This window comes from Callorhinchus milii, unplaced genomic scaffold (assembly GCF_018977255.1).
Source record: "Callorhinchus milii isolate IMCB2004 unplaced genomic scaffold, IMCB_Cmil_1.0 Scaffold10, whole genome shotgun sequence".
NCBI classification, from domain to species: domain Eukaryota; kingdom Metazoa; phylum Chordata; class Chondrichthyes; order Chimaeriformes; family Callorhinchidae; genus Callorhinchus; species Callorhinchus milii.
The window spans coordinates 6,615,272-6,638,742 of NW_024704751.1; the positions used below are offsets into that span (position 1 = coordinate 6,615,272).

At 49.9% G+C, this 23,471-nt stretch overlaps 1 protein-coding gene across 1 annotated transcript in view; it reads right to left on the reverse strand.

Annotated features, from left to right (window-relative positions):
* The window catches only part of pitpnm3 (PITPNM family member 3), a 59,561-nt gene that overhangs the window by 19,387 nt on the left and 16,703 nt on the right, over positions 1-23,471 (reverse strand). The window contains exons 3-6 of the mRNA XM_007896635.2: positions 18,883-18,978; positions 12,912-13,019; positions 1,760-1,827; positions 964-1,190 (exon numbers count right to left, since the gene is read on the reverse strand). Coding sequence (XP_007894826.2) covers positions 964-1,190; positions 1,760-1,827; positions 12,912-13,019; positions 18,883-18,978 — 499 coding nt within the window. The remainder of the gene's footprint in view (positions 1-963; positions 1,191-1,759; positions 1,828-12,911; positions 13,020-18,882; positions 18,979-23,471) is intronic.

Here is a 23,471-nt window from a genome sequence, read left to right on the forward strand (position 1 = left end):
CTAGTGGCTTTTCAGACATCATCTTAAAGCAGGTCCAAGGTGTTTCCTCATTGCTGAAGGTTTCAGGTCAGTGGAATCCGCAGACGCAAACTCACCAGGGTCCGCTGTGATCCGGGAACTTCTGTTCATCGGATGAGACATTAAAACCAAGGCACCGTCTGCCCGTCCAGGTGGACGGTAACGATCCCGCAGCGCTAGTCGCAAAAGGAAGGGAGTTTCTCTCTCTCGGTGTCCTGGCTGACAATCCCCCAAATAAAAATAGGTCACGCACTCCATGGCTGTTTCTAGGACGTTGCTGTACGCAATCGGCTGCCCCGTTTCGCCCAAGGAATACAGGAGGTGGGGAGGCTCAAATGGAATTATAGACACCTCTAATGTGGTCTGGACTTTAGAACGAACCACTTTACGCAGCGACAGTGCAGTGAGAAGGTGACGCTGAGGCAGAAAGCGTCAACGTATTGCAGAGAAAAATTAAAAACTTGATGCCTACCATGAGAAAGAGGGGGATCAGGAGGGGTAGAGGCGGGGGCTGGTGTGGAGCGCTCTGAGACACTACATATACATGTAACTTGTTGTTGTTGGGAATACAAACACCGGCGTAGACTAGTTGGGTGGATTAGTCGTTTTTCGTGCTGTAACATTCGCTGGAATTCTACCTAAAGCCACTAAAGATAGCGTTCGTTCCCTTATTCTTTGCTCAGACAGACTCTTGACAGTCAGCCTGACCTGCACAGGGCTGACACAAAGAAGCAGTGAAACACGGTAAGGTGGGATGGGGTGGGGACGGGAAGAGAGCTCAACAGCGCTCGAGGCTGAGCTTAATAAACAGCCCTGAGCCGTCCTTATTAAATATTAATACCTGTCATGTGGAGTCAGGCTCAGTGGGAGCACGAGCGAAAGGATCGAGGGAGGGAGAGAGAGTAACTGCAAGCCACCCACCATGAGTTAATTGAGGCCACTTACTTGGAGACCAGGGAGAAGGCTGCGGAGCAGATGGGAGGGCAGGGGACGGACTTGACGAGGACGTGGCCCAGGGCGGCTGGGAAGTGGGCTGTGGTGACCTTCTCAAGGACTGAAGTGAAGGTGTTGACGTCGGCGGTCTTGGAGCTTTGGTCTCCTCCCCCCGTGTCCAGGATGTTGCCCCCGTGAAGAACCAGGACCAGCACACGCACCTTGCACTTCTTTACATCCTGTCGCAGGCATTAAAAAAAGAGGCACGTTAAAATAAAATGATTATGGGGGGGGGGGGGAGGAAAGGGAGCGGGGGTGAAAGGGAGTAAAGGGGAAGTGGCCGTAGGTCACAGTCGAGGAGCTGGGTGTCCAGAACACCCTCGACTCCAGTCCAGGTCGCAAACCCCTTGCCCATTTGTGGGACAGGCTGTCGCGTTTCACCCACAAAACTCACAGTCACTTCACTTTACAGTATATTCTGTGAAACGCTTTGCGACATCTCAACGACATGGTAAGGCCCTATATCAAATGCTAGGATTATTATTATTATTATTATTACTGTCCAGGGCTTGGGACATCCTCCCGACGTGAAAGGCGCGCTATATACAGTCATTTTTGTTGTTGATAAAGGCAGATAAGGGAGTGGGGTGGGGGGTGGAGGGTCAGAGGGGAACAGGCGGAGCAGGCCATTGAGGGAGTAAGGGCATCAGTAACAAAGCCCCCCCACCGCTCCCTTCTCCACCTGCTGATGGCGGGGCAGGGGAAGCGCGACTGAGTTAAACTGCGCATCAGTTGGTAGCATGCTTACCTCCATCTCCTCCACGCTCGCTTGAGTGGGGCATCCTTGTCTGGTCAGGGACTCGCCATATATCTCACCTGCGAGACAAGAATTCTGCCTATCAATATCCCGGCTGCACTTACTTGCGTTTGCGTCCAAACGCCTAATTCGCTGCTCCTGATAGCTCGCCGCTGAAACCCTTTTCCACTTGGAGCCAGGAGTAATCAGGAGTTTACTGCGTCAGCCACTCCCGGAGGCGCAGCTGAAGGAACCCCCCATGCAACCATGGAGGCCGTTCCCGGCCGACAGTTGCCCAAATCGAATCAAATCGCTCGCTTCACAGCTGTTTGCGGAGTGGTTGGGGGTGGGGGAGAGGGGCTGTTGGGAGTGGGGGACGTCGCCATGCGCGAATCGGTGGCCGCCTTCGCCCACAAAAAGCGCAGGCTCCCTCCACTCTACTGTGCATCCCGCCAAGCGCCTTGGGACGTGCTCCCTCATTTCCGACGTAGGGATTATTTTTGGGGCGGGTGGAGACGTGCGTCCAGACGCCTGCTCTATCAGCTCCGTGCAGCTTCCTGCTCTTGATTCTGAATGAGCGCCGGCTGAGGGACTGAGAGGAAGAGCAGGGGTGGGAGTAACAATTGCGGGAGGATTAATTCGGGGGAGTCGAGTCGATTCGTGTCCAGAGGCGGCTGTGAATTTTATAGGACGGACCCAAATTACATCCAAAAAAAAAAGCAAGGCATTATCCGAATTTATGCATAGCTTCCCGAGTCATGAATATTTAAGTAACCCCTTACTGGTTAGTTTAATTAACTCTTTGTTACCATCATACGATTATCTTCAGCAAGTCAGATGTGGTAGGCACGTTACTATTCGAACACTGTCCCTTTGTTGGCAATCCCCCTCCACACGCCCGCCTATTCCACCCGCACCCCGGGGTACAAAATTGGACGTCGAGTTGCCTAAAAACACACACACGCTCACTGCACTTTACAGCGAGTTTTGTGAAGCGCTTTTGAGACGTCCTCCATTTGCGATAGGCGCTACAACAAATGTAAGGGCTATTATTATGCTCACTATGTAAAACCTTCCAATCTCTCCCTTCCTTTGCTCGAAAATGCTGCTGCTATAAATACTCACGTGACTCCTTTCAAGGCACTTTGATGCATATCAAATGCAAGGATTATTATTATTATTTATATGATTCATATAGATATATATATCAGCCGCTAACGTGTGAAGGGTTAAGTTTTAGAGAATTTTTTTTTAAAAAAAACACCCGCTGGCAGGTGACACGGTGCACAGGAGGCAAATATGAATTAATTCGAATTTCCATCCAAAGCAAACAGATTAAAATAATCTGATTTGAATACATTTTGCCGCAAATCAGATTTCATTTGCAGGGAGACTGAAATGGTGCAGAGCTTTGCGTTGGCAGTGTCTTCAGCCTGTTTCTTTTCCACTAAGATTGGTTTAGATGTCAGCGCTTGGCTCGCTCGAGAGCACAATCACCTCTGATTCAGTCAAGGCTGTGGGTTCAAGTTGCACCTCAGGGGGCTTTGACCTCACAGTCGAGGCTGACGATCCAACTCAGTGCTGGGGGGAAAGCTTAGTGGTTAGGGCGCTCGCCTCGCAAGCGAGAGGACCCGGGTTCGATTCCCGGTCGTGGTAAAATGTGAGGCAAGCTTCCTTATTCCACACGCATGAATCTGTTTACCTCCCAGTAAGTTGGAACCTGATTGTTAGTCAATTGGCGGATCGCTTTCCGGGGGAAATAATTCCTCCCCAAAAAAATAATAATTGGTCACTCACTCCACGAATGTTTGTGGGACACCGCTGTGCGCAATTGGCTGCTGCGTTTTACCCACAAAACACAGTCAATCCACTTTACAGTATATTCTATGAACCACTTTGTCGGGGGAATAGTCGGGGGGTGGGTGGGGGGGGGAACAATTTCTAAAACGCAGCAATATTTCACCCCAAATGATAAATAACTGAACCTTTTCAGCAAAGCACTAGCCATCGCCGGTTTCGCAAGAAATTAAAAGTTTTTATAAAACGATGCATTACTTTCGCAGCCCTGAATTCCGAACTGGGTTCACTGGAAAGTGAAGCGTCGAAATGTGTCACTGGGCAATGCTTCAGCTGAGCAGAACAGATTGCTGGAGCATCGCAAAGCAGCGGGGGCTTCCTAATAACAACACATTTCCCGTGTTGTGACGCGCTCCGCAATTAAAGGCTGTCGGTTACCAAAAAAAAATTAGCCCCTGACCTCCCGATCGCTCTGTACCGCTGACCTTCTGCGGCTCAATAACATGCAAACCGCTGTAACTGTCAAGACGAGCAGAGGTGTGAGAACTTGCATAAATAACTTGCATTAATAAGTTCAGCTGGATGAAACAGGAGTGTGTCCACAGAATGGAGCTCATCCCTCAAGTCCAATTTGTTTTACCTGCCACAGAGCTAATCCTGGCGGTTGATGATAATTATCCTTGCATTTGATGTAACGCCTTATCACATCGGTTGAGACACCTCAAAGAGCTTCACAGAATATATCGTTTTTGGAGGGATTATTACCCCCGGAAAGCAATCCACCGATAGACTGAAAACCAGGTTCCTACTTACTGCTAAGTAAACAGAGACGTGTTGGGAGTAAGGAAACTTGCCTAAGGTTTCACCCCACCCCAGGAATCGAAACCGGGTCTTCTCGCTTGCAAGGCGAGAGCGCTAAACCACTTCGCTATCGGGCTCCAAAGAGGAATCTCGCCCCAATCTAAAACACCTTGTTGGTAACTCAAGTGTTAAAACATAGCTAATTCAATTTGCTACACACTGTAACTCTGCTCGTAATTAGCAGGGTTCATTTGCACTTGTTCTCCCTGGTGGATTTTGCCTTGTATTTTTCAGAGAGCAGCGTTTCAGTTCAACCATCCATGCCCGAGAAAAATCACTGCATTCCAGGGGGCGGGAGCTATTTTTAAAAGTAAGCAAAGATTTCAGCTGCGTTTTGCCTGGGAATGATTATTCAATCGGGGAGAAGAGTGAGAGAGAGAAAGAGAGACAAAGAGAGAAAGTGGTGTCAAATGGCAGGGAACATGGAAAGCTACCCAATTTTCCTTAATTACTGTCAGAGTCATGGAAGGAGTGAGTACCAGTTGGTCTTCACACAGGTATTGCCATTGATGTGTCAAGGTTTCAAACCGTGAGGACAAGGCAAATTCAAAAGGGGATTCCAATAATCAAAGTGTCAGACTGGCCCACTCGGTGGCACGCTCGCCTCAGGGACAGGGTGAGGGTTCAAGCCCACCCCCACCTCAGGACTTGGGAGCTCACAGTCAAGGTTGACGTTCCAATGCAACGCTGGGGCCGGGAGCGTGGCATTGTAATTTGGACGTGACACTGAGTTCCCTGTGTGACCTATTCAGGCGGACGTTAAGGATGGTGTGGGGCCACTTGATAAGAGAGAAGGGAGTTTCTCCTGGTGCCCTTGTCAGCTGGCTCAACACAGCCATTTCACTTCACGGTAGTTTGTGAGACCTCGCTGTGCAGAGATGGTCGCTGTCGCCTTTGCCCACAAAACAGTCACTGCACTCAACGGTAATAGTCCACAAAGTTTTTTTTTGGGTGTGGGCGGGTGGGGAGGAGGCATAAAGCCCAATATGGCTCTGCAACAAATGTGAGGCTTATTATTATTGGGTGATGTACGAGTCTCTCTGTGTGGTGGTTGCACTCAAAGACATGATGTATTGGTTTCATTATCCGGTGAATGCGGTCTCAGTGACTTCACAATATAATGTACGAGCGGCGTAAAGGGAAGCGACGTGCCTAACAGCCTTCGCATACGTTTTCTGTCTGAACTTGACTCTTTCATTAAGTTTTTCCCCATTTCCCCCCACCCCATACACACACACCCCCGTCAAGGTGTTTTTGGCGTAGCCCCGTGATAGCGATCTCCCAACAGAATACTCGCAAGAATCTACATGTTGCAGGGCTAAGACGCAATACCGACGAGAGGGTTTGCGGATAAAACCCCAACGCTCCTGGACCGCGTTCAGCCTCTGATGTTCACGGACACACAAATGCCGAGATCGACACACGAAGGAACCTGGAAACGCACGAATTCAGACATGCACACAAACGTACATGCCCACCACACACACACACACACACACACACACACAGTCACACGCAAATACACCCACAAGCACACACATTCATTCAAAACAAAGGAGTACATAACACACATACACATCCAGAAATACACATGAACAGATAGACGTACAGAAATATACACACACTGTTGCAGACATTCACACACACGCGCGCGGAGGCAGAGGTCTCACAGAGCCAGTGACAGCCAGCTCGGCCTCCCCTGCCATTTTTAGCTTTCTCTTGACAAGTGGTTCACACGGAGTTTGTTGTCAGTGAATAAAGTAACTCCGGGGAAATGGAGCGGCACCAGAGGAGGTGAGTGACGCTGCTTCCTAACAGCTTGAAGCGAGTCAGGGAAGGAAAGGATTGTGGTGGCAGCCCCAGTCCGACCGCCTTTCACTTTCACTGCACAGCTTGTCAGCTGGCTCAACACAGCGGGTGGCGAGAGCACAGAGGTATCTCAACCGTGCCATCTGTACGTAATGCTTATAAGATGTGTGCTGTCTGTGCACTCAACTCCAAACGACATCTCAATGAGCCACTACTTCTTTCATATTGCAGCTAGGGCGAGATTTCACTTGTTTCTGGATGGGCTCTACTTATTTCTACACCTTGTATGATCCTCACCCCCCCACCCCCCACCCAAAACAAAATAAAACTTACTGAAAAATTACCGGCTTCAAAATAAAGGCTGGAGGCAGACTAGAAGATGAGAATGTTGCATCCATCTCACACACACGACGACATCAATTTGCATTTACAGTGACCTTCACGCAGGACAGCTCGATACCGAGCCACAACAAATTACATTTGGACGCAAGCTGGGGGTTGGGATTAGGAGCGGTGGAGAGCAGTAGGGGTGGGAGGGTGACCGAAGGCACAGTCGAAGATGAGGATCTTGAGACAGGCCTTGAAGGAGATGAGGGAGGTGGCGAGGCAAAGGGACTGTGGGATGAAGATCCAAAGAGTAGGGGCAGAGAGGGTGAAGGCCCGACCGCCAATGGTGGGGTGGGCTGGGCAGGGGACGTGGAGCTGGCTGAGCGGAGGGAGTGCACAGGTCTATGTGGAGCAAGATACAAGGGGAGGTTGTAAGGAAGGTAAGGATTGTAAGGAAAGAGTTAACAGAATAGTCACTCTGCGTGAAATACCAGTTATAGGTTGAGATGACTGAAACAACTCCAATACAGAGGTGATAGACGTGTCACCCACGTTTGGAATGCACTAATGAGCACAAAAGCTATCAACACCATATGGTTTCTATCATTGCATGAGAGTTGGCGCCCAACAGTCTATTCCAACAAGCGATGATTATCGCTTGGTGAGAAGATGGCTTCTATATTCATCGAGTGTTTGACGATTTTAGGTGTCAACACAGGGTGATGGGTCACTTGACTTTATCTTCCGACCCCACTCGCTATCAGAACATGAAACAACACCCAAATTAATTTAAGTTAGGACATCAGCACTTACCCTGCATATGGACAACCCCTATTTGGGAAATAAAATGCGCACAACTGCAATACAAAAGGGAATATCTTTTATGCTGCACAACACTGGGATAAAATATTTTATTGCTAACATTTAAACTTCTCCTCCCACTCTTCCCCACCCCCACCCAAAAAAAAAGATGCACCCATGGGTGCTAGACAGGGATTTATCTTTCCATCTCAAATCTGATCTAAAACTCTATTTATGTCCTTTCGTTTCCTATATTTTAAAAGCGTGGCAAAGTTTTGCACTTGACTGACATTTCTTTTCTCCTTTCTTCTTTTAAGCACTTTCCCTTTCTCTTTCCCCCTTCTCTCCTCCTCCCAACAGCTGATGATTGAGTCCCCTGTTGTAGTTGTTGTCATCTTCACCATTAAAACTTCTCTCTTGTTCACCGTTGGTAACTTCTGCTTTTGTACCGGACGCCTTCAACCATGGTGCGGTTGGACGCTTTGGGGTCCTCGATGCCGGTCCTCGCCTTCCAAGAGGAGCTGCACTTTGTCTTGTTGGAGGACTTAACTTTGCTACCGTGTTCTCTGCTGGTGTTGACACCAGGTTCTCTGGTGGGGTAACCATTGGGTTCACAGATAGGGTAGCTACTGGGTTCTCTGGTGGAGTAAACGCAGGGTTTGCGTATGGGGTAACCGTTGGATTTCCTGGTCGTGTAACAGTCAGTGGTTCTGGGGTAGTCTCCGGCCCTCGGCTTCCTTTGATCGCCGGTGAAATCGATCCGGGAAATGCTATGAGACCGGCTTTTGTGCAGCGATCCCCCCACCTCCTCGCCCCCCCGCAGCCCGCAATACCCATCCGTCCTCGCCCACTCTCCGCCGCTCGAGCTGCGTTGGCGCATCCTGGACGAGTGGCGCTTGGGCGACCGGTGGGAGAGTTGGGCGCCACCGCACGTCCTGGAAGCGAAAGCGTCTCCGTTTCTGGACGAGTCCTTCCCCCCCGCCTCGACACCTTCTTCCTCGACGTGCATTCCGGTCTGCTCGTCGGGCCTGGCTCCTGGCCTCGTGCCCTTGAGCGCCCGCTGCCCGCTCCCGCTGGAGGACCTGTACAGGGGCCTCCTCTTGAGCAGGGCAACATCCTGCAATCTGGCCGAGGCGGCCGGAGCGTCTCGGGCCAAACTGCGGGAATCGAAACCCCGGCTCGGGTCAACCGAGTAGATCTGCCGGTCGTCCAGGCCGGCCTCGGCTTTGGGAGCGTCGCGCGACGTCAGCGACTCCCTCCTCTTCAGTGCGGTCCTGTTTCTGTACCCGGGGTGGCCGACCTTGACCTCTTCCTGGCCGAGGTCTTCGGAGCTGGAGCTGCTGCCGCTGCTGCCGCTGCTGCCGCTCCCGCCGCCGCCGCCGGCCGAATCGTCCTCGGACAAGGGCGCGGGCGATCTCAGCGCCCGGCCCTCTCGGAGGAACTTGGCCACCCGCTGCCGGTACTGGACGGCGGCCGCCTCTTGAGGGCCGGGCGCGGCCCGAGGAGGGGCCGCGCTGACCGGGCCGCCGCCGCGGCGGGCGTGGCCGGCTCTCCGCTGCTCCGGGCTGGAAGCCGAGGTCGCCTTGTTGTTGTTGTTGTTCTTCTTCTTCTTCTTCTCCTCCTCCTCCTCCTCTTCCTCCTCCTCCTCCATCATGGCCCGCAGCTCCTGCTGCCTGACCTGCTTCCTCAGGTGGAAGTCCCTCCACACGTCCACCGCGCAGTCCAGGTCCAGCTTCCTCTCCAGCACCTGCTTCAGGACGTCGAAGGCGTCGGCCTGGCGGCCCGCCGGCCCGCGCCAACCCTGGCGGCGGCGGCGCCCGCCCTCCTCCCGGGCCTGCTTCTCACCCGAGGCCGAGGCCTTGGTCTTGGCCTTGGCCTTGGGCGGCGGGGGGACGCCCTCCGGATCCGCGGGGTCGACTCGAGACCCGGGCGGCAGCTCCGTCAGCCGTTCCCCCCCGAGGGCGGCGGAGGCGGCGGCGGCGTCGTCGGGGGTTTCCTTCCTAAGAGACTCCCGGGCGCCGGCGCCGGTGTAGGCCTCAGCCTCGGCCTGGAGTTGGCTTCGTCCGGCCTCGAGGCTCCGCTCCGGGGATGACAATGGCGGCGGCGGCGGCCCGGCTGGTTGGGTCAATCGAACAGAAAAGAGTTACTGTCGGGGGGGTGGGGGCTGAGGCTCGGTCAGCGCTTCGCTCGCCCCGTCCCCGACCTCATCCGCGGGGCGAGCCCCGCGCGCCAGAGCGCTGCTCGGGGGTGGGCCCGGGCCTCTGCCGCCGGCGCCGGCGCCGCCGCCTCTCCGCTCGGCCTCCAACCGAAGCCGCCGCGGCGTCTCGCCCGAGAGGCTTCCCGTCTCGGCGGCTTGGGCCCGGCGGGGGAGTGGGGGTGTGGGGGCGTCGTCGCCGCCGCCCCCCCACCAGCGCCCCCGGCCCCGGCCGCTGCTCCTTCTTCCCGCGTCCCTCCTCCTCCAGCGGACCCGAGGCCTAACCGGCGCTGCACCGCGGGAGAGAGAGCGGCCGCGGGGGGCCCGGGGGTGGGGGTGTGCGTGTGTGTGTGTGTGAGGGGGCGGACGTTCCCTCCGCCTCGGCGGCCGCGAAGCTCCTCTTACCTCGGCCGCCCGGGTCCGCCGTGTCCCGGCTCCGGGCCCGGCTCCGGCCCCGCTCCCCGACGCCGCGTCCGCCGCCCTCCGCGTAGTCGGAGATGATGGACAGGGAGACGGGGTCCCCCTCCCGGCGCGGGGGCAGCTCCGGCCTCGAGTCCTCGCTGTCCGTCCCGTCGCTGGCGCGGTAGCCCCGGGCAGCGGACACGTCCCCGACCTCCTCCTCATCCTCCTCCTCCTCCTCCTCATCTTCCTCCTCCTCCTTGGCCTTGGGCTCCTCCATCCGCCATCTTGTCTTCGTCCTCCTCCTCCTCCTCCTCCCGCCTTCGCTGCTCTCTCTGAGCCGCTGCTCGTGTTGTTGTTGTTGCTGCTGCTGTTGTTGTTGTTGTTGGCGGCGGCGGCCGCCGCTCTGGCTCCTCGTTTGCTTGTCCGAGATGTGGTACCACTGGTACAGGTTCCTCTCCCGCTCCGGCTCCGGCCTCCCGCCCCTCCTGGCCGCCTGTCTCACGGCCCCCAGCGCCATGTCGGACGAGTAGAACGCGATCTTCCTCGGTTCCATCGTCGCGTTCCTCACGAGGCCACCGGGTCTGGCTCTAACATCTCCCATCGCTCTCCTCCTTTCCGCTTTTCTTCTCTCCTCCCCCCCCCCCCCCCACCTTCTACTTATATCCCCCCAACGACATCCATCTCCCCACCACCTTCTCTCCTTATCCCTCAACAATGTCCATCTCCCCTCTTCTCTTTCAACAATGTCCTTCTCCCCTCTTCTCTTCTCTCAACAATGTCCTTCTCCCCTCTTCTCCCCTCATCCTTCAACAATGTCTATCTCCCCCACCTTCCCTTCTCTCTTCCCTCAACAATGTCCTTCAGGGCGCCTCCCTTCTCTTCTTATCCCTCAACAACATCTATCTCCCCCCTCTTCTCTCCTCTCGTTATCCCCCAACAATGTCCCTCTATCTCTCCTCCAACCCAACTCCTCACCAATGCTCCCATCCCTACCCCCACCCTTTCAAGGCTCTTTCTGCCGCATACACTTGGCTTTGGTGATCCTGTGCAATGTCACAATCAACCCCCTCAGGTCATCATCACTTTGTGATCTCTTCGCAGAAATAAGGGGAAGTGTGTGTGCGAGAGTGAGTGAGTGAGTGTCCAGGATCACCAGTGGTTGGGATGTGATTAGATTGGCCCACCTCTGTTAGTTAGCCAGGTTTACAGGTTGGTTGGAGGGCGTGGGAGTTGGGGGGTAAAAAGGATGGTTTGGGTTTGTCAACCCTCTAGCGTCCCATTCAGAAGGTCGAACCCTAACTCTGAACCTAATTGGCAGGATGGCCAGAAATTCAAATACCTTTGTAGCCCCAAATCAACCAATTACTATTTAATATGATGATAATAATAATCTTTGCATTTGATATAGCGCTTCTCACGGCTTCTAGACGTTTCAAAGCGCTTCACAGGATACACTGAGAAGTGAATTAACTGTATATTGGTGGGCAAAATGCAAATACTCGCACCAAAGTAGCCCGATATTACGTGTTGCCTGCTATGGGTTGCAGTAGAATGATCGATTTCAGCTTAGTGCTTTCGAAACCGTGTAAAAAGAGGTCTTTCAAAGGTCTTGAGGAAGGGAAGGGGACGTTTTACAGGTTTAAATTAAAAACATTTAAAATTAGACACCCACCCAAAGCATAGTGCAGCAAAAAATGCACCCAATTGGGTGTGAATCCACCCAATCTGGTAACATTGGTTGTGGGTTCAAGCCCCAAGTCGATGACTTTGAACTCATAAGAGTCGAGGTTGATGCTCCAGTGCAATGTGCTGGGGGTGGGGTGGGTGTGGGAGGGCTGTATTGTTATACGTGCCATCCTTCAGAGCTCCTACTCTGTACCTGTTCACAAGGACATTAAGTGTCCCATTGCTTTACTCAATGAGAGAAGAGAGTTTCTACCCTTGAAGTCCTGGCTGACAGTTCCAGACCGGATAAAAAAAAATTGCTCATTCTCTCCACAGCTGCTTGTGGAGATGTTGCTGAGCGCAAATTGGTCTCCTCGTTTGCATACGGTCACTACACTTGATAGTAAATCCTGTGAAGCGCTTTAAGACATCCTCCCGACGTGAAAGGCGCTGCATTGTCAACTTCTCACCATGGGGTTTGAAACTGCAATTTAATGACTCAGAGGCAAGAGTGCGACCGACTGAGCCATATGCTCTTACGTAGTGTTGAATACAGAACCACAGTTGCGAAAAGACTGCAATGAAATTTAAGCCGTCAAAGCAATCGATTTTATAACACACCAAAGCTCAAGAGTCTCACTATCGATCTGCCAAACAGACTACCTTTTATCCAGATAATGAATCTGTGCCAGTGACGATATCAATCTACAAACTAATTGCAGCTGAAGTCCTGCCTGGCGTTTCGAACCCTCACCTCCTCTAGACTGCTCATTGACGCTGTCTTACGTTTTCGCTTGCCAAATGGGGTGAAATGAGCGATCGAGCCAAAGCCCGATCGATATTCGGCCGTTAAGAAGGCGGGGGGGGAAAACTTTTTTTTTTAACAGCGCAACAATGACTTCCAAAACGCTGAAGGTGGAAGAAGAGGCAGGTGACTACAGTAATAAACCCAGCGACGCGCATTGAGACTTCGACAACATGATGAGGTGCTGCATCGAATGGAATTATTACTATCGTATCAAATGCAAGGGTTTCCAATTAATTAATTAATTGGTTGATGCTTCCCGATCGCCAGATTGCCCAGTCACTCCCTGCCTGGTGCAGGAGGGGATACAGGGGTGCAGAATTCTGGACGGTCTGCAGCTCAGGTACGGGAAGAGCTGGGCAGTGTGGCGATCAGAGTTATGGGCGTATCAAGCCTAGATGTGCTAAGAGAGCAATATACACATTTATTTCCCGTCAGAAGGACATCTCAAAGCCATTGAAGCTCAGCTACAGTCCTGAGACTCTCAAAGACAGGGTTCTTACCTTGGCTGTCACCCAGCTTTCCTATGGTCTCAATATGCTCCACCAAGTCATTGGAGTTCCACGTACTCATCCCCAACAACAGAGCGCTTTTACCTTCCACCACCTCCTCTGTACAATAGAGAGAGAGAGAAAAAAAAGAGGAATAAATTTCGATTTTTTTTGCTACACACAATTCCACGCTATGGTTTTTTTAAGGTATAAAAAAAAATCTTAAAACTCGAGCAAGAAAGAGGATTTTCAAACCCGCACACCACACAGAGCAACACACCAGCGATGCCAAACCACAAGACCCATTATCACACCATTAAGCTGGGGGTTGGGATCAAGAGGGGTGAAGTGCAGGGAGGGTAGGAGTAGGAGAGTGACCTAACAAAGAGATGAGCCTTGTAATACGGGGCGAGGCAAACGGACTGGGAGTTTCAGAGTGGGGACAGAAAGGTTGAAGGCTAATGGTGGGATGGGCAGGGCGGGGTACGTGGAGTCTGCTGAGCGGAGGGAGCGGACGGGTCGGTATGGAGTTAGGTCACAGAGGCAGTGAGGAGCAAGACTGTGGAGGGCTTTGAAAGAAAGACATGCTCCCAGCGTAACCAGTGCAAGGATCGTTGGTGTTATTTGTTGATTTGTAAGTCAGAAGTGCGAAGCCAGGCTGTGAGCGAGATAAAACTCCAGACGTGAAAGTGCAACCGCGTCCTGTGATCCTGCCCGCATAACAGAACAGCAGTCATCATTTAATGTTTGGCTGTCGGAGTGGTCTGTATTTAGCTTTTCCCAGTGGCAGATGCTTCCGATGCTCCACTCCACACACACATGGACATACTGCTGCCAATATCCCTCAACCCCAAAATGGCCAATCTGGTACCTGGCGACAAGCTACGAGGATGAGGTGTTAAAGACAGGAAGAACTGGCAGGGGCTGGTGGTGATGAATTGTTCTGGTTTATTTGAGCCCATTTGGTTTGAACAAAACAGTTCTCCTTTCAAAGCCCTCTTTCTTACCCTCCTCCCACTCTATTTTCCCACCCCTTCCCCTTCCTTACTACCCCCTTCCAACCCACCCACCTATCTGCCCCACATCCTTCCTCCTCCCTCCCTCCCTCCCTCATCTTCCCATCACTTCACAGCCAAGTGCGCTGAACGGGCTTTCGCCCAGCAGATGCCGGTATGCGTTGGCTGTGTTCAGCACATCTACTTAAACCCCTCTCAAAGCTTTGGCATTGGTAGGATGAATGGATTGGAAATCCACCATGACCCACCAGACCTGACAGATTTCCAGTTCCCTTGCGCCGAGAGTCCTGGATCAAAAGCATGTCCCTCCATTTAGCCGACAAACTTAGATGCTCCTTCCTACCCTCCCACTGGAATTCTCTCCACGCAAGCACAGCCAGCTCTTTGGATGCGAATGACGTTGTCAACCGCGAAGATCTCAAAAAATAAGGGTCAAACCAATAATAAAACAACAGCGTACTCTCACGCTGTGCCACTTAATAACAATTTGCAGTGCATAAATTGACTGCTGCATTTGCCCACAAATATACAGTCAGACAGCGTGTTTGCAATGACAAGCTCATTAGACTCCAGCAGTTGTCCTTAACGCACAATTCCTTTTCTTCCTTCCTCCCACAGCTCCATCCACCAAGCCTCGACTCTTGCCAACCTGCATCTGATATGTCAGGTGAGTTGGGTGAGTCCATCAGTGGGTGGGGAGAGAAAGGGGAGAGCGACAGAATACAAATTTAAATGGAAATTTTCTATGTAAAAGGTGGAACTCTGTAGTTTTGTTTGGAGACTCTTCAGCATGGCCGTGGATTCCCGCGTGCAACAAGATTTGCAGCTCGAACCTTTTTGCGAGGTGTCTCGAGTCAGTCAAAGGTGCACAAGAGGTCTCGGGAAGCATCGAGAGCAACTCAAATAGGAGACTAATTTGCTCTCATCGGAAATGTCAGTGGAAGGAAGAGAGGCAAATATTTCACTGTTGTATCTACAATCAAACGAGAGACAGAGAGAGAGCGAGAAAGGAGGAAAGAAGGGGGTAAGAAAGAGAGGAGAAAAGCTACGCCGATAATCGCCATGACAATGCGAATGGAAAACTTCAAAGCAAACACGAATAGAGTCTGTTTCGAATCAAATCAAGGAAGGAAATTGATGAAAAGGAAAGCTAATGATCTTCTCTGTATGGGTGTCCGCGTGCAGAAGTGGTTAAGGCTCCGTATCATGGTTGTGGATCGCTCAGCTTCCGTTCCTCTTTATTTTCCTATTAAAATGCTAATTCGGACAGAATTAATAAACGTCGCAAAGTCATCATTAAAACAATCAAAAAATAAAAGTACTGGCGACTGAGAAGGGGAGAATCCCACATATGCTGATCACTCTCCACTCTGGAGATAACCTGCCATCTTAACACAAGGGCACACTAGTTACTGCGCAAAACTGAAGGGCGGATATTTCCGTTTTGTGCCCCAACTAACGTTTGCAAGCCCTCCCGACCCCTCCACTCCACCATGCTTTCAGCTGATACACCCTGACCCTCCCTGAAACTCCCTGCCTCGATCCTGCCTCCTTAACCCTCCCTTTTTGCCCATCTTCAGATCACGCCCGAAGGCTTTCGTTGACCCCCGTACAGTCACCTTTTAAAAAAAAGTCCGTATAAAAGTTATTAAGAGAAACTTCAGTTTATAGCCGAGGGGAGTGCAGCTTTTCGTGTTTCTTCCGCAAAAAAGGCCACTGTGATTTCTGATCTCTCACTGACGAGACCCTCAATAGCCTGCTGCATTTACAGCAATCTACTGGCCAAAACCCAATTAGGGTGAATTTTATACAAAAAAAAGCACAACTCCGACCAACCGAGGACTGACTGCGGCAGTTTACAACAAACTGGCAGAGTCTGTGACCAACAGTGTAACCGGGCAATGCAGTTATAGACACCGCTCCAGACACCCACATAATAATAATAATACTTGCATTTCACGTCGTTGGGACGTCTCAAAGCGCTCCACAGAATACGCTGTAAAGTGAATTGACTGTATATTCTATAATTCACTTTACAGTATATTCTGTGAAGCTCGTTGAGACGTCTCGAAGACGTGATAAGGTGCTGTATCAAATGCAAGGATTATTATTATTATTTCTACCGGGCGATGGGAATTCTAATGGGAAGTAACCTCGATTCGCCCATTCCAAAATCTCTCCCTCTTATGGACTATCTGGTCAGTTGACCATTTCTTCACCTCACTGGACGTCCAATGTGGCAGAATACTACCAAACAGTGCACCAAGCCTTAAATCACAATCATTTTGTTTGCAACACCAACTGTTCCTGCTCATTATTGCGTTGCTAATTCTGGGCCTGGGGTAGGGACTGATTAATTAGACTAGATCTCTCAGGAAGGCACTAAGCTTCGTCAGGAATCTTCATTATCTTTCCATTAACCTCTGACGCCCTTAATTTAGCAACAGCAGAAAGGCTCAGCGTAAACAGCGACGTCAAGTGTAAAAAGAGGGTTTGATGATCCCATTAGCAAATTTTTTTTAAAAAAAAACACTCACAAGCGGTAAATATATATATATAATAAAATAGCTTCACAAAACTAATTTGCAGCGTTTTAAAAGATTTGCCTACCAACCCAAATGATCAATCCACTCCACAGTAATTAATAATAATAATCCTTGCATTTGATATAGCACCTTATCAGGTCTTAGTGAAATGACTGTATATTTTGTGGGTGAAACACGCCGTCGTGGATTGAGTGACAAAATTTGTATTTTTTTTAAAACATTTTGGCGGAATTGTTACCCCCAGAAAAGCGATCCGCCAATCGACTAATAATCCCTCCAAAACAAAAAAAAAGAATAAATTGGTCATTTTCAATCCACGACTGTTTGCGGGACGCTGCTGTGCGCAATTAGTTGCCGCGTTTCGCCCACAAACATACGGTCAATTCACTTTACAGTATATTCTGTGAAGCGCTTTGAGACGTCTCGGAGACGTGAAAAGCAGTGTATCAAATGCAAGGATTACTATTATTATTATTATAACAACTGGGTTCCTATGTACTGCTAGGTAAACAGGCATGTGCAGTGAGGAAGCTTCCCTAACATTCCCCCAACCCTCTCCCCCTGCCGGGAATCGAACCCAGGTCCTCTTGTTTGCGAGATGAGTGCGCTGAATAATAATTCACTGCAGGACTCCATTTACTTCAGTGCAATGCCGGCATTCACACCAATTACTTTTATAGCTCCCAATACGAGCAGTTCCCACCAGAGCAGCTAAACTGTTCCTGACGGTGTGAAGATGAGAGACAACCAGCCACTGATCGTACACCCATTATAGGACTCAGACATCGATCAGCGGGTGAGGTTTTCTGCAGTACAGGGTGTCCCCCACCCCCACAAACCCCCAGATTTTTTTCCTCTCACAATGAATTTTTATTTTCTGTTGCAGACGAGTTGAGTGTAACAATATCTGATACCAGTAATTTCCTCGTCGCTCCATCCATGTTATGGAAGATGTCCCACCGAACATACATGGCAACGGATCATTAACTGCCCATGGAAATGATGGCGCACACACACACATACCGATCCTCTGGACGTCTAAATGCAGTTCAACACTTGACCTGAATGCAATTAAGTACTTCTAAATACAATTATCATCATTCTTCCAGCTGTTGGTCAGTGCACCGAGTGTAAAAAAAATGGGGGTAACAGAACTTTGTACAGAACCTTGTACATTAAAAAGATTTGGGGAAATAAATCTACAGAGACACAAGAGACCAGTGTTCCTTCAAGAACATGAGAGTCGGACATAAACAGTTGCAATCAATAGGGTTTTTAAGTCGCTGAGTTGACAAGCAAAGCCTGTAAATAAAATACCTGCCTTCGCAACCTATACATTGAGAGTTTACAAACAGGAGGACCCAGTGGTACAACACATCAAATTGATGGCAAGAGAAAATTCTACTGAGACTAAAAAAAAAAGGTTTACATAGCTAAGCTTTCCTTTCAGTTAAAAACACACGGCTGACAGGCTGTAATTTTGTACTGTCATTATTTAATGTAACTGCTGATTAAGAGGAGGGCATGTGGGATAAATAGACTTGTAACCGATGACTCAGAACCCATGTAGTTCTTCCATCTTCCTTTTCCGGGATGGGTGGGTGGAGGGTAGGGGGGGAATCACAGGCAGCAGGAGAAGCGGGCACAGGTTCAAGACAATAAACAGCAATCTCACTGGGAAGTGTCATTACACGGAGGGTAATTAACGACTAGAACGGCTCTTCATGAGATAAAAAATCTTATCGGGTGTCATCGGAATTCGCTGCGGATACTGCGATGAGTTACCGAATAACCCAACACTATCCAACTGACACAACAGAGAGAGAGAGAGAGAGACGTAGTGTGAGAGAGTGAGTGAGGGAGTGAGTGACAGAGGGAAGAGAGAGAGATGAGTGGAAGGTTGAAGGATATTGAGCATTTGATGTTTCAGAGCAACTCCAAAACTAACAGGAATTTGCTTTTGGGGTGGGGGGAGGAAATAATTGAATGACACGGTGGAGGGACGGGGGCGAGGAACGAAGGGGAAATGTTTTGCCCGTGTCAATATGGAACTCTCGCTTGTGTGTGTGTGTGGGGAGGGGGGAGAGGGGGTGGTGGTGGGGCGGGACAGGGATGGCTGTGCTCAAATGCAAACCGTGCTATCAGTCGTAAACCATCAGCGGTCGGTAGCAACACAAAAGGAAAAGTAGACGGTTGAGATCAGGGTCTATTTTTGGTTCACTGTATAAAAAAATATCATGATCTCACTGCTGCAGACCAGGCAAACACATCGATACTGTTCACTCTCCCATCCCCTTTCTCCATCAATGACAATGAGGAGGGGGTGGTGGTGGGCAAGAACTGGGGAAGGTGAGGGGGGGAGGGAGGGGAGTAAAATCAATTCGTACAGAAGCAAAAAATAAATTGAACACTTTCACGAACCTCGTGCATCGAAGAATTCATCCTCTGAGCTGTCGATAGAGTCTTGCACGATATTCTGCATTCGACCCCGTAAGTTACCGTGTTGGTAAGAGGCAGCTGCAGTCAGGAAGAGAACATCAATCAGGTTGATCTAACCTTAGCGTTCCTGTGTCCCTAAACCCCCGCAACCTTCCCCCCCCCCCACCACCCCCACACCGGTGGCTCCAATACTCCAACGCCGTGAAGTGACATTTAACTTGTTCTGCTTCACTTCACAGTGTTTCTCTGAACCAATTGCTTTACTCAGAAATGTGTATTTCTGGCTCGGGAAGCGAGGTTGCTGCCGACCAACTGAGCCAGAAATGTACATTTCCAGGCGAAGAATTCGGTTAAAAAAATCGGAAGATCCAGAGAAACCGGAAGGTCATGGATCCAGGAATCACTAAGTAGAAGAAGCAGTGGGGAGGGTGTGGGAGGGGGGGGATTTGAACGAGAAACTAAAGAAAGCGCAGTAATAATAATAATAATCTTTGCATCTGATATAGCGCCTGATCATGTCGTTGATATATTATTAAGTGAATTGACTGCGTAATTTGTGGGCAAAACGTGGCAGCCAAATTGCTCCCAGCAGTGTCCCACAAACAGCTGTGGATCGAGTGAGAATTGTTATTTAAGGGATTATTACGCACGATAAAGAGATCCGCCAATCGACTAAGCCACCAGGTTCCGTGACTCCCCCTCCTCCCCCTCGCCTACACATGGCTTCGTCACACCCTAGCCTCAGGAGCATCTTCTTCCTCCGTCTGAACAGGGCACAGGTTGTGGAGCTCGGTTTCACGTCTCCATCCACACAGCACTTCCAACACCCCCCACCCACCACACTCCCCAGCACTGCACTGGAGCATCAGCCTAGACTGTGAGCTCAAAGTCCCCAGCGTGGTGGTGGTGGTGGGAGGGGATGGGGAAGGGCAGAGTTTGAACCCACAACCTATCAACCCCCCCACCCCAGAGGCGAGAGTGATACCAGCTGGGTCTGATCAACTCGATATCTGGCACTATAGAAAGAACACACATTTTGGATCCATTTTTCCCCTATTATCTACCATCTGTCTCACTATTTGGAGAAAAAGATAAGTTTATTGCTGTAATAAAAGCAGCCGTCGTAAAAACCCACAATGATGAAAAGCACCACTTATACACGCCAGTGATCTGGGCTTACATTATTCTTTTCAATCTTAGCCTCTTCAAAATGCTTCCTTTCTTATCTCCCTCTCTGTCTCTCTTTCTCTCGTTCTTCCCCCCTCCCAAAGAGAAGCAACAACAACAACTTGCGTTTATATAGCGCCCTTCGTGTGGGGAAACCCTCCTGGAGGAAGCAGGTATTTGGATTTGAAAGAGACCAATAGTAAGGAGCCAACTGAGGACAAGTTGACAAGTGTTATTGGAACATCAGGGATAACCATCACAATAATCAGAACAATAATGATTGGATTTGCTATAGCGCCTTATCACGTCGTTGAGACACCTCAAAGCTCTTCGCAGGATATACTGTAAAGCGGATTGACTGATTATTTTGCGAATGAATCAACCTGAATGAAACAATTGGATGCCGCGTTTCGCCCACAAAATATACAGTCAATTCACTTTACAGTTTATCCTGTGAAGCGCTTTGAGACATCTCAACGACGTGATCAGGCGCGATATCAATGCAAGGATTATTATTATTGTTGTTATTATTAGCCCTAGTGTAAATGGCCAGTTTAGGTATAATGACCAGCTCAGAGATTTGATGCCTATCTCCCCATTGACTGAGACGCTACCTTTCATTCACGGCCTCCCCAGGGGAGCTTGCTGTGTTGTGGGGCAACATTTTTCTCTGCCGACTCACATCCACTAAGATTGAAATCAGCGTTAGCTTAATCGCATCTCCTCCAGGACACCTGTAACAACCGCACAGCAGAGAGGGAATTCATGCCGTGAATCTTACCTAGACATAAACTCTTGAGTCTCAGAGGGGATGACGGATAATTTTCAGGGCTGCTGTCCTTTGGTATAAGGTAGCCACAAGAAGGGAAAAAAACTTTAGGAGAAGGGCTTTCCCTCCCCACCTCTCAGGGAGTTGTTGGAATGTGATATATCAGGTAGTGGATGGAGTGGAGGCGGCGGATGAGGGAGATCAGAGAGGTAAAGGGATGCCAGGGTGTGGATGGATTTGTAGGTGAGGTCCTCGAAATCTAAAGTGGATGATGACATGTTCTCTCTTCACCCCCCCACCCCCCCCCCCACCAGTATCCTGGCAGACAACCCCTCCAATAAAATGGCTCTCGGACTCCCTGGCCGTTTGTGGGACAACGCCGTGTGCAAATTGGATGCCACATTTGCCCGCAAAACACGCAGCCATTGACTGCTTACAGTACATCCCATGAAGCGCTTTGGGACGACCTCCTGACGTGAAGAGTGTCATGTGAAATGTTATTATTGTAATAACTATTATTATTCCTATTAAAAGCAAATTACTTTCTGATTAAAGAAATAACCCAGCGCTAAGTTTCGTACCAGTGATAGCCGGCTTTCAACAGCTCACAAGCGATTTGCTGTGGGTGTGATAGTTAGCGCATCCAGCTGGTAACGAAATGTCGCAATTTTGTACCACCCCATGATTTCAGCCCAGTGCAAGCACTCGATCCCAACACAGCCAGACACGTATCTGAGTGTCATTGCCTCAACTGATCAAAAACAGCATTAATATAACAGCAGCTGCAATGAAACAGCACAGAACCAACCTGCTGGGTTAAATCGGTCAAGACAGGAAAGGGTCTCGGATTATTTTTGGTCGCAGTTATTGAGGATCCTTCTGCAGATAATCTAATGTATCTGACACCGTCAATGTCTCCGCAGCCAGAGCCTTAACTGTGCGGTCATTCCGAGAAATAGAATCATTTATAAGCGTAATCTCACACACACAGACACGCGCGCGCGCGCACACACACACACACACACACACACACACACAGACACACCTACACAAACACCCACACAGAGACAAAGAAATACACACAAACACAGATACACACACACACACACATAGACACGTCCACACAGCGATAGACACACACACAGACAGAGATACACACCCTCATCCCCAGACACACACACACACACACAGACCGACACACAAACACACATAGATCCCCCACACACACAGACACGCACACGCACACAGTCTGAGACAGACACACACACACACACACACACCTCTGGGACAACTGCCAGTCAAAATTCTCCCATTTATTTCCGACTGTTCTCTTGCAGGGTTGGGAGGTGCACAGATATCTTGGCATGATGGAAGCACAACTGTTCCAAAAAAAAAAGATTCTCGATCCTCTCTCTTTTCTCTCTCTTTATCTCTCTCTCAATAATATGGTCACAGCAACAGCCCCAAAAATACAGTTTAAAAAATATATTTATACATCATCAGCTTTCAGCCCAACATTGCTCAATATAGAACTATTTAAGATGCAGACCAATTGTGAAGGGTTACTATTTTTATGCAGGGAGAAGAGAAATCACTGGAGGATGGTTACTTACAACACTGTATGTCATTGGTATTCTCATCGTTTAATGCTCCCCATTAGATTTCAGCTGGAATTCCTATGAAAACGGGCTTCAAATCACACACAAACACAGACACACACCGGCACACGCAGACACGCACGCAAAATAAAACACTCTTGGTATCTTCCTTACATAGGAATTCCAAATCTTCGTACACAAGCGTGCGCACACACACACACACACTCGCACAAGCCACACAAAACAACCTACCTTTTCAGTCACTAAAGTAAAAGCATTTGCATCCTTCTGTCGAAAATAACTGGAGACAAGCCAATGTGTGACTACAGAGTGGACCAACAGAATACAGATAGCAGCGGTGGAGAGGGGAGGGGGGATGGGAGGGGGGGGGGGGTTGCATAAAGGCATCAAACCCTGTGATTTGGCTGTTAATTCTTATCACACTCGCACACACACACAAAAGCAGATAACTTGGTTCATCAATTTTGCTGGTGTATGTCACTGTGAGTGCCTTTACTCTGAATTAAGGACAGTAGAGGTGGATGGGTGGGAATTGGGAGGGTGGGGGGAAGAAGGGGGGTAGGGGGGGGAGTGAAATGACAAGCAGGGGAGACAGGAAGAAAGCTCCTGGTCTCTCTCATTGCCTGACAGGAGCCAATCACAGAAGTCTCTTCTACATCTGCTGCGCTCCTGATGGGGAGTTGGGGTGGGGGGAAAGCGGGTCAACAATAATAAATATATAGACAAGACACACATGGATTCGGTCAAGATACCAGACCCCAACTGGTTACCATACGGGGCTCCTGCCGTGGATGTCGAGGTGGGTAGAGATGAGAGTCAGTGGCTATTAGCTACACACCAGCGACAGTGGTATATTTTGTGGGTGAAACACGGCAGCCACTTGCGCCCAGCAGCGTCCCCACAAACAGCCATGGATTGAAAACATAAAAAGACACATAAAGACACACACACACCAAAGAAATTGCTTCTCAATTCACTTTACAGTATGTTCGGTGAAGCGCTTATGAGACGGCTCG